At 40.5% G+C, this 11,707-nt stretch overlaps 1 protein-coding gene across 2 annotated transcripts in view; it reads left to right on the top strand.

The window, feature by feature from the left end:
- Nucleotides 1–1,567: 1,567 nt before the first annotated feature.
- Nucleotides 1,568–11,707, top strand: part of slc25a26 (solute carrier family 25 member 26) — a 47,577-nt gene continuing 37,437 nt past the window's right edge. For both annotated transcript variants that reach the window (XM_026307839.1, XM_026307838.1), the window contains exons 1-3: nt 1,568–1,697; nt 3,922–4,078; nt 5,388–5,506. In XM_026307839.1, coding sequence (XP_026163624.1) covers nt 1,659–1,697; nt 3,922–4,078; nt 5,388–5,506 — 315 coding nt within the window. In that variant the 5' untranslated portion in view covers nt 1,568–1,658. The remainder of the gene's footprint in view (nt 1,698–3,921; nt 4,079–5,387; nt 5,507–11,707) is intronic.

The raw sequence follows: 11,707 nt of genomic DNA, 5'->3' as shown, positions 1-11,707 counted from the left end.
GATTGTCTGTGGTTGAGTCTCATTTAAAAAAAGCTTCTATGATTCATGCATTTTTAACAGCACCTTAAGGTCTGCTAACAGTCCATTGAGACTTGCAGGAATACAGCATTTGGAGCAAAAATGACAAAAATCCCAATAACCAGTGACGTGTTGTGACAGGATGATAAATGGCTTAACATGATGGAAGAGACAGCACTGTGGACACTGCAAACTTCTCGACAACAACCACAAGAAAAAAAAAAATCAATTTCAGGTGTGGCATAGAATTAATGTGCTGTATTGACTGAGCTCAGGGACAACAAAATAAGTCTGTCTTAGGGATGGGCTATACAATGACAGTGTCACAATAAATACCCATTGCATTGGTTCATCAGAGTAAAACACGACTAAAGAAGACAAAGAAAGGAGACACCAGCAACAAAGAAATCCGTACACATTTGTCCTCTAAACTCTGTTTTCTGAAGTGCTGCATCAAGACAATAAAAGTGTGAGAAGCAGAGTGTAAGTGATGCTATTGCCGTCCTCAGGCCTAATGCACATCAAGCCAGTAGAGACAACAGCCCAGTCCAGATCCAGCTGGGGCTCACATCCAACGGGATCCCTGTGAGACCCTCCTCAACAAGATGGATGATGAGGACCGAGCTTCAAACTGGGCGGACTCAGCCCAGAGATCATTGGGTCCAGGCTGAATAAAGCGGTGTTGGCCTCTCACCTGCTCTTCCCTAATAGAAGGCGCTGTCTGGCTGACAGCAGCATATAAATAACCCAGTCAGCGTGTCACTGAGAAAGAACACAGTCACCTGAGCACACTCACCAAACAGCATCACGAGGGAGAGTGGGATGCAAGACAGGCCTACAGTTATGGGACAGAAACTGAAGTGTGTGTGAAGGTAGGTCACAGAAGCACATATTAATATGTCTAATATGTATGTTTAATATTACTGAAGATTTGTTAGATGAATCAGAAATTTCATAGTTGTTGTCAGATAACAGAAAAAGAACAATTTTCACACCAAGTTAGATTCAATTAAAATTTTACTGATACTGTTTAAATACCTCCCCAGACCTGCTTCTCTTCACTCCTCTTGCTTTGTCACAGGTGGGACCAAAAGTAGTCTGGCCCTCACTCATGGTTGCACAAGACTGGGAGGAACTGAACAAGAGACTAGTGCAAGTGTTGCTGCCCTTTCATGAAATAAACTGGTATTTCTATGATCGGTCTGCCTGAAACACCTGTGAACCAAATGAAGTGGACCAACCTTACTTTCATTTGTCATGAGCCCATAAAGTGGAAATGAACAAGTTTTGTTATATCGTACCAATTTAGTATTAAACAACGATATTTGTCATCAAATTATTTACTGCAAAAAAAGTCAGAGACTGTTGTAGGAAAAATATGTCTTCAGCTTTAATCTACGAACAGTGCACAATACACCATACACACAAAACACACGCTGCACCCGCTTTTGTAGTAATTTCCTTGATGCCGAATATACCTGATATATAATATACTCTTTTATTGTGAAAGAACACTCACGTGGTCACCGACGAGCAGATGCGTCATGATGTGACGCGGAAGTCTGCCAAGATGGCAGCGTCCTTGACAGGCATGTTTTGTTTTGAGTGCAGGGTCCAACGTGCAAAGTAGAGCCAAGTCTATGAACATGGAGAGACGAGAGCTGGTGGCTTCTTTGGTGGTAAGGTGTTCATTCTCTACCGAGGCTCATAATGCCTGTTTTTGTACCTGTAAATGCTAAACCAACACTGGCGGTTTGTTACGTTAGTTTCCGACCAGAGACAAAAACCTACGAAAGACACGTACGGATGTATTTACTCTGCGCTCTTGACTCACATAAGTTACTGCTGCCATCGTCTTTTTAATCATCACTGTTAATGATTAACAGAGTGTCTGTCAGTGTTTTCACTTTGTATAATGGGAGGCGTTTGTGTCTATACACTGAAAACTGGCTATAAAAGAAAAACGCTGAAGGTAAAATCACATTAACTGCAATGTAGCTTCCTCCAGTTTTCAGATCAGGTGCCAGTCCATTATATGCAAAAAGACTGAGGTGAGAGGTGAAAGATGTGTGATATAGCTAATGCTAAGACAGCCCCCTTTTCTTTGCTTTTCTTTGTTAGGGTAATGTGCAGTGGTAAAAGACATTAAAGACATTAGACAGGTGCAAAACCAATTTACAGGTATGAGGCACTTTATTTATTTATTTTAGTTAACCTTTATTTAACCAGGCAGGTCAATTGAGAAACAATTTTCATTTACAATGATGGCCAGCCAAGAGGCAACATAAACAGGCAGTACAAAAGAGAGAAAAAACATCTACAACAAATACACATTCATCCAGGATCATACATTTAATTAATAATTCATTTAATAAGTCAATACGTAAACCATAAATAATGACATATGCTAAAAAGCTAAGTGGCTAAAAGCAGGTGCAAATATTTTGGACTATTGTTTGTGGTGTATTTTTAAAAGTGGAATGAATGAATGAATGAATGAGCTATGTTTTAGTGATTGTTGTAACTGCTTCCAGTCACTTGAACAGGCAAACTGTAAGGAGAAGTAACCAAAGAAGGAATGGTCTTTAGGGATGACCAAATTAATGAAAATGCTAGAACGTAAACTACAATTTGAATTATGGATATTTAGTAATGAGAAGATATGATGGTGTTTTACTAACAAGGGTTTTATAAATGACCAGAAACCAGTGTGTGTCTGTGGGAGTGGAGTGAGGGCCAGTTCACCAGAGAATACAGGCTGCAGTGGTGTTAAAGGGAGCTCCAGTCACAAAAGAGATGGCAGCACGGTAAAGATGTCTGGTTTGTGAAGGAGGGTTTTTTTAAGCAGACCTATAGACTACATTGCCATAAACTAAAATGTGAAGAACTATCATTTTGACCAGTAGTTGTTTTGCAGAGTAGGTTAGTGAAGATTTATTACGCTAAAGGAAACCTGTTCACAGAACCATCCAGGGAGGAATTTTTTATAGGACACTAAATTTGTGGTAGAGTTCTACTGAATAGCATGCATTTTATTTTATTTGTGTTTAGTACTAGATGAAGACTTAGGGCATGTTGAATGCTATTGAAGCTGGTTTGCTGAGAAGACAAGACAGTGTTCCGCAAGGGACTGGATGTACAGATAATGGTATCATCAGCATACAGACAAATATGAGAACTTAATGAAACCTGCGGGATATGCACAGTCTATGTGATTATTAAACAATGTTTTCCTTGACCATCGGCAACTGGAAACATTATTGCATTAGTATAAAAACAATAAAAGAGGTCATTGTGAATAATTAATACTGTAATTTTTTAATACATATGTACATTTTCCACAAAATATATATATATTCTTCTCATCGTGGTGCAGTCACATTAACTTAAAGCACTTCATTGGTTTTGTTGTACAGTCCATATCTGTACTGTTTTGGTAAAGTTGACAGTACAGAAGTAATAATATGCTCTTTGACCACTCTAATCATCCATCCGTTTTTTGTTTCTCATAAACTTGCTGATTGCTGCCCGTCCAGCACTAAATGGAAGATGTCAGCATATAGTGGCTAAAAAAGAGACATAGGGGTTGGTTGAAACCATGGATACCAAAACAAAGCTAAAAGAAGATTGAATAAGTCAACAACAGACCGAAATATGACTCTAAAAAGTCTGATGTTCTGTGTGTTTGCTGGATGCATAATTTGACACCTTTTTACCACAGTAACGGTGATATGGTAGTGTTGTGTTTAGAGCTTTTTGTGCTGTTGCTAAGTGGCCAAAAAATGAATAATTACAGGTTTAAGTAAAAGATCTTAATACTTCCTCCAACAGTGTTGTTGAAAATTTTGTATTGCAGCCCTGTGTCTGACAAAGTGATCTCAAAGTGATACTAATCTTCCACAGGCAGGAGGCTGTGCAGGGATGAGCGTGGATCTGACCCTCTTCCCCCTGGACACCATTAAGACCAGACTGCAGAGTCAGCAGGGCTTCTACAAGGCTGGGGGCTTCAGGGGCATCTACGCTGGGGTTCCATCCGCTGCTGTCGGCTCCTTCCCCAATGGTAAGATGCTTATTGTGATCACTGGGTATATGATCTGATGAAGGTTCACTGTTCAGTAGAATTTGTTCAATATAATTTGTGTCAGAAATCCATAACACAAGTTTCCCTTAAGTGTGGGGTCATTTCATACAAACTTACACTGCTGATCATCATATCCTCAAAGTAACTATTTGAGTTCAGGGTTCAGAGCTTCTTTTTAGTTTTTACACTCATTTATTTGGTTTTCTTGTCATTCCTGAAATCATACTTTTAACTCATCATGATGAGTTAAAGTGCATCTTTGTAAACTTGTTTTCTTGATTTATGGCAGTGGGTTGCCCAGATCTCTTTAGTTGACAGTCAAACTCAGTCAAATTAGTTTTTATCCCTTTTTTTTTAGGCCGTAGTACTGTCAGGCACTCACCCCGCATCCTCATTAAACCATTGTAAGAGGATTCTTTTTGAGATCCTCCTCTTAAACTCTTCTGTCTAGCTTATGAGAAAACTAACCTATGGTATAGTTTGATTTAAAGCCAAAACAATTAATAGATTCATCTACTAAGTGTTGCTAATTGTCATTTAAATAAAAAAGAGCTGGATTTTAAAGTTTTAAAGTTGACCTTTTGAAAAGATCGTTTTATTACTGTCAAACCAGTATTAATGACCCGAACCTTAAAGTGACTGATGCTCTGATGCCCTTTCTTTAAATCATTTAAAAAAGGGCATCTTTGCCTAATCATTTTTTTTTTAAAGTTTATTGCTATTTGTGTTTTTAGTGTTTACCAGATCATTTTTTATTTGTTATTGTCATGTTTTGTCACAAAACACTGTCAATCACAGTTGAGCATTTTAGTTATGTGCTGTCTTTTCAACACAGACCCTTGAGACAGAGGAATAAAACTACAAAAGTACCTACAGGAAACAGTTTGGATTGAGTCTACTGTTTGGGTACTGCAAATAAAAGCCCTGGTATTTCATAAGTGCATAAATCTGTTTGACTGTTGAAATAGTGAGCTGGCTAAGGGTAATCCATTTTGAGAAGCAGTAAACTTAAAAGGAGTCATATGTTGCTGGTTTAAATATACATCTGATGTTGCTTAATAATGAATTCAAACTTTTTGGAGGGTTAATTTATTTAAATAACGGGAGTAAATGTAGAACTCTTTCCACATGAGATAGTTTAAACTTTTAGCTTTTACCTCTGTTGCACATGCAGACCACACACACAAATACCTGTGTGCCTCCCTTGTCAGTGGTGGTGAGGGATATTAATTGCTGTATGCTGGTTGACTAATGGGCCTTAAATGGCTGTGGTTCTGCTTGGTTTCAGCTGCCGCTTTCTTTGTCACCTACGAATGCACAAAGTCCCTCCTCAGCACTGGGGGAGCACTAGCCGCTCCACACATGGCACCTGTCACTCATATGCTGGCCGCCTCCCTGGGGGAAATAGTAAGTCTTTCTCATTCTCCCAACTTTTGCCTCCTCTCATATGGACCTGCAGTTCTGTGTCACTCTGCTTATAAACTTTTTGATTATGTTTATTTATGTTTGCTTAAATAATTCTCAGTCATTCCATCTTTAAAACCCCAGCTGTCTTACTCATTTGTTATTGCTCTTCCCTTGTTGTTTCTTTCCCACAACTGCAACTCCCAGATGAACACCACTGGCATGTCTAACATTATTGCCTTTCAGATTTCATAGACCACTATACAAGGGGGTAGCAGGGGAAGGGGTGGAAGGTGGGTATGTGGTTTTGGCTGTCGGCCTTGGGGTCCAGCTGGGTGAGTTAAGGGGGCTTCCTCAGGACCGTTGCAGTGTTTCCCCACCAGCTGGGTAAATAACATCTCATTACTGCCTATTGACTCATCTACTTTCCCAGCTCAGGCCTCCAGACTCTGCCAATTCAGTCTGGGGAATTTGGGCTTGAAACTAACAAGGTGCAGAGCAGTTTCCTCAGTCCATCCTCTCCCATTCACTTACAGTGCATCATGGAATCTAAGACATATAGGGGACACAGATATTCACATTTGCATGAAAGGAGGGTTAGAGGGACAGGAGTTATGGAAAGAGGGTTGCCCCCTACTATACCATCACAGCTTCCTGCAAAATGCTAGGCTTTTAGTATTCATGGATTTTGGATGGATGTAATTTAGCCAAGTTTTGCATGTTTATGAAGTGGAATTATTCCACATGGGATGGTGTTCACTGTGTTTCTTCTTTGTGTCTCATACTATTGAGAGGACATGCTTCTCTTACATTAGCTCAAATTCAGTGAGAGTTTCATTTGTTTTCTATCCTCTGATGGTCACAATCACTCTTATTGCAAATAAGAATCTGTGAGTTTTTCAACTTTTCATCTGTGGCACAGTAAAGATAAGTGTGAAAGGTGAGCTTGAGGTTGCAGTCACCTTTAACCCCTTTCCTGCTGTTCTGGATTTGAGCACATCAAAGGCACAAATCTTCAGAGTTGAGCCGAGCAGAGCTGGGGCGGCATCCCACTGCATTTTGGCAACTGGATACATCTTGTTCAAAGAGAGTAATCTTCAGGCTTAGGCATGAAAGGCCTGCTCTAGTGCTGCCCTGAGTTGTATGCAAGGCCTAAACGCCTTTGCTATGATGCAATTATTGGTACATATGATTCTGTCTCCTCAGTCAGTGTCTGCTAATTTAATTAAAAGTTGTTCCACCGAAGGCCTAACAGAAGTGGTGGTAGCTGGTCTTGCTTAGGAATAGAGATTTGTTACGTCTGGTGCTGAAATAATAGGTCGAGGTAATCAAATAGCAGATTAAAGGAAAATGAATTCAATCACTTTTGATAATCAAAGTAGTTTGTCAAGTATATACACAAGTTTGCATGTTCTGGCATCTTAAACTTGATGTTTGGCAGCTTTTGGTTTTGAGCTGTCTGAGACAATAAAAACAATATGAAGATGCCACTTTTTGGCTCTGAGAAACAGATTTTTTTTTTTGTAACCTTTTTTTGTTCAATTTTACAAAATAAAGCCTCACTGATTCAACTGATTCACAAATATTGTAATTGGTATCTCTTTTCATCACACATTTTGTGTCCTTAGCTTTAATTCTGTTTTTTTTTTTTTTTGCATGCTACACTATTTCAGCATTTTCTTTTATAATTGTTTACTTGTTCAGTCTAGGTGAGTGCTATCAAAATCCTGAAAAACCTTTATGGAAATGCTTTAATGCATTTTCTCACCCTAGTCTCTGTCTGATGTGCAGTTCAGTGTGTCTTCTAGCTTTAAGTTACCATTAATTATTTTAGCTCTATTTCATACACAAAGCAGCCATCTGTCTTTATGATTTGTTTAGATGTTATGTATTTTAGTATAGAATGCCAAAGTCATATTAGCAGTTGAAATCGTCCCCTCTCCTATCTCACTGCAGATGGGCAGATCTTTATTAAATACAAACGCATTGATGTCAACACTGAGCTCAAACTGTGATATATTTGCATTTGCGTTTCATCTTCCACTCTGCGTTATAGTCCTGTTCTGCCAGTATAAGACAAGGCCACGTGTTTTCAGTGTGTTTATCTGTTGCGTTTCCCCTCTCTTGTTCTTCTCTTGCTGGGAGCAGCTGGGTGCAGACAGGCTTTGACACAGGAACTTAAGGAAGAACTAAAAGCAACTTATTATTTGGTCCTTCTCTGGTTTTCTCTACTTCACCCCTTCATCAGCTCAAGATCCTTTCCCCAGGAGTCAATTTAGTTGTGTTTTACCAACTGTTTCTGTGTCACAACATTCACAGCTGAAGTTTTATGGGAGTTATTGCTTTTCTGAACTCATTCCCAAGCCTCTCTTTACGGATGATGTGCTCGACTTGGCACTAAAATACTCCATGTGGACTCCATTCACATTATATTGTGATTGTACCACAGGGTATTGTAACTGAGAATTTATTCTGCATATCCGATGAGTATGAGTCTGATCTGGGAATTTAAAGAAAGAAAGGAGGGCACTTACATACACTTAAATCGAAACAAATTTTATCTTTCTAGTCAAGCCTTTGGTTTTGCTCATCAGATGTTCATTGAGGGGAGGAGGAATAGTTAAGCCTATACAGCTATAACATGCCTCAATGTCGTAATCACCACATTCGGAATACCTGTGAGAGTTATGAAGTACAGGAAGAATTTTTTTTATTTTTTTTGTATTAAATTGAAGGTTCAAGCTCTAAATAAGTACCTTCATTAGAATTATTGGGATGATTGTTTTTTATGTGGCAGAAATTTACCAGAGGATGATGGTCCTCATATGTCACATTTAATGCTGTTTTTATAATAACCTCCTTAAACCTGTAAACAAAAGCAGGACAGACTGAGACAAAGAGGAGGACACTCATAATTTGTAGAGAGAAATAACTAGAAAGGGTCAACGTAATGATAGAAATCCCCCCGCCAGAAGTGTCCTGGTGTTTGTGTGGCTGTGGTGGCAGGATGCTCCCATAAAGAATGTGTAAGCTGATGGCGTCTGTCAGGCTCTAGCAGGCTGTTATCCAGCCATTAGATCAGATTGATCTTCATTCCCATTCGCTCGACGTCTAGCCTGAAAGCTCATTTGTCAAGGCCAGGCGGCAGGCTTCTCTCGCATTTATACCCCTCCCTCCTCCAACCACCACCACCACTACCACACATCTGTAGGAGGATGTACTGGAAAATACAGTGTGACATGACAAGATAGGGGGACAGTGAGAAGGAGGGAGCATAAGGGAGGAGTTTTTGTGGGGGAGAAACTGGCAGCCACTTAACTTGGCACTGAGAAATAATCCATGCATCGCCTTCGAGCAGCACCACGCTCTGTGATTTATTGGCTGTTGTTTCAAAGTTGGAGACATGCAGTGTGCTCATCTCTTGTCTTTTTCTTCATGACGTTTTTTCTTCATTCCCTTTCTTGCTTCTTCCTTTGTCGCCCCCTATTTCAGTTTTTCTTGGTGATATGACGCATTTCCAGCAGGAATGAATTTATAGATTGGTTGTGGACATTGGTAAAGTTAAGCTGAAGTTAGGGACAGTTTCAGAAAATAAGCTACTTTCTACTCAGTTGTTTTCTCAATAAAATCACCCTTTTCCCCTCAATTGTTTGTTCTGTAGCTTCTTTATATGTGCGACAGCAGCAGCTCCTCATTGGAAGCTTCTCTTTTTTTGGAGATGAATGAAATTCAGCTAATTGAGGGGCCAAAAGTTACTGCAACCTGTATGTTTTTTTTCACCTGTTGTCTCTATAGTGCCAAATGGTAATTGTGGTCCTGATTGACTGACCACTGGGTCCTGCCATGAGTGGTGAAAAAGGGATGGAGTGAAGGAGTCTTGGTTGGAGGAATGTAATGACTCAATCTGCTGATTGATTCACTGGCTATGCTGATAATGTGCTGTGACTGCTAATTTCCTATTCCTTACTGTGGTTCGCCAGTGATTGAGCTTGGGCTTCTTACCTTGTTGTTTGGCCAGTGCTGGAAATTGAAAACACGCTCCGTCATTTGGAGTAACAGCAGCAGACCAAGGGAAACAGAAAGGCTCCGATCACAGGCAGGCAGCCTCCCAATTAACGCTGCTTGACTAATCCAACAGCTTTTAAATAAAGATGAATGGTTGCAGTAATTTAAAAGACTGCCAGTGGCTTTATAATAAGTTTACAAGCAGGAGAAAAGCAGTGAGAACGAAGGGCAAGCAAAGAAGGTGAAGAATGGACGTCTGTCTTCCCGACAGCCTCTAAACGTGAAGCAGTAAGACGGACTTGTAATGTGGGACATCTACCGCAATTGTTCATTCTGTCTTTCTTTCACTCTTTCTAGCTTGTGATGGCATAGCGCCTCTATATCTCCACAAAGGATATGGTTCTGTTTACCAGACCTTCTGGGCCCTAGCCCTATTTAATCGTACTCTCATTCATTACCACTGTTTCCTCCATTTGCTGCTGTTTTCAGACATCTAAAATGGCCTTGGGGGCTGCACACTTTATCTTCTATCCACTCAACATCCTTCTCCCCACCCCTTGGCGTGCAAATTACTCCCCAAATAAACAATGTCCCTAATTTATTTGGTATAATCTCTGGCTCATTCTCCCTTCCCCTGTGTGGTGACAGGAGAGGAAAGGCCGTCTCAACTCCAAGAACCCCATCCAATTACGTCAGTAATTACTTGTCATAGCCACTTTCTTTCTGTTTAGCTCCCTTATTCTGGTCCTTTGGAGAATTGGTTTGGGGAAAACATGATGTACAATGTATTATAAATGGTAACTTGAACAAAGGGAGGGCAAATGAGATCTCTGAGATGGATGCAACCAGCTCAGTTATCACACTGGAGGTGATGCAGTTGCAGGTTTGGCCACTTGGTGGTACTGTTGTGCCATGGTTAGGTTGCAGCTAGAGTATGGTCTTACCTGAAATACCAGGAATTGTGTGGAGTTCTTCATAGATCTTTCAAGTCTGTTGTTTTTGCTCTTATGTACAGAGAATGAGGTTCTCAGTGTGTTTTTAAAACAGGAAGACCTTGCTTTGACCTACAGCCAAGGTAATATACCAAAGGTCAAAACAAAAATGGGAAACGGACCAAATCGATACAGTTTTTAAGGATACAAAAAAACTCCAAAACACTTAGCCCATTCAGGTTTACACATTATGAACATAAAGTTTTGTGTGATTTCACTTGACTTCCAGCACTGCTGCTTTATTCTGTCTGCTTTGTTCTCCACATATAGTTGTGTTCTTGCTTATAAGGTGTCCTTGGTGTCATCTTCTACAACAGAGAAGATGAGTGGCTGATGGAAGTGGGCCTAGTGGAAGTGAGAGTAGACTATTTCTCTTTGCAGAATACAATAGAGCCTTACTCTCCAGGGTCCATCACCTTTAAAACTTCTACTGGGGCTCTAAAAGCTAAATGAATATGGATAGCTAAATGGAAAAGGAGCAAAGCAAGAAACTGAATGTTTCATCTTTATTCCAGTGCCTTCATCACTCTTTCTCGCTGTCCTCCTCTCCTGCTCCATGTTGCTGTGGTGAGGGTGGCACCAGCAAACTGGCATCTGTATGACTGAGGGGAGTCACAGCAGGGGGGTGGCTCACCAATAGCTCTGTAAGATTGCCTGCCGTTAGCTGGTATTTCCGCTCCGATGCGAGATAAATGGGAAATCAAGTCGCCAGGTGGGCAGCTTTGCCTGCCTGCCTTTAGGGCAATGGGAGTTATGAAGCATAAATATTCATGTCTGTCTTCACTAGCTGTTGGCTGTCCATATTTTTGTTGACATACGGTGGATGGGTTGGAACCTGTAGTGGGGAGTGTGGTTACTGAGGTGTGTATGAATCTATCAGTGTGTTTGCTGGAAGCCAATGTTGTTTGGACACAGATGGACAGTAAACCTGATGACCCCTTTACCTGTTGCTCAGGTGCCATGTATTCTATGTGTACTGGTTTGTTAATTGGGCAAGTGGCACACTAACTAAAGCACTTGTTAGACTGCCAGCTCAATGTAATTGCTCTCCTCAGGCTTTGCTCTGTTGCTCTGTCATGGCCATCTGCCACATAGGAAAAACACATGAAAACTTCTTTATGTACAGCAGAAGTATACCTGAGGTGCTTGTGTGTGTGTGTGTGTGTGTGTGTGTGTGTGTGTGTGTGTGTGTGTGTGTGTGTGTGTG

Source organism: Mastacembelus armatus, chromosome 5, assembly GCF_900324485.2.
Source record: "Mastacembelus armatus chromosome 5, fMasArm1.2, whole genome shotgun sequence".
Lineage (NCBI taxonomy): Eukaryota > Metazoa > Chordata > Actinopteri > Synbranchiformes > Mastacembelidae > Mastacembelus > Mastacembelus armatus.
This window is presented reverse-complemented; position numbering and strand designations above follow the sequence as displayed.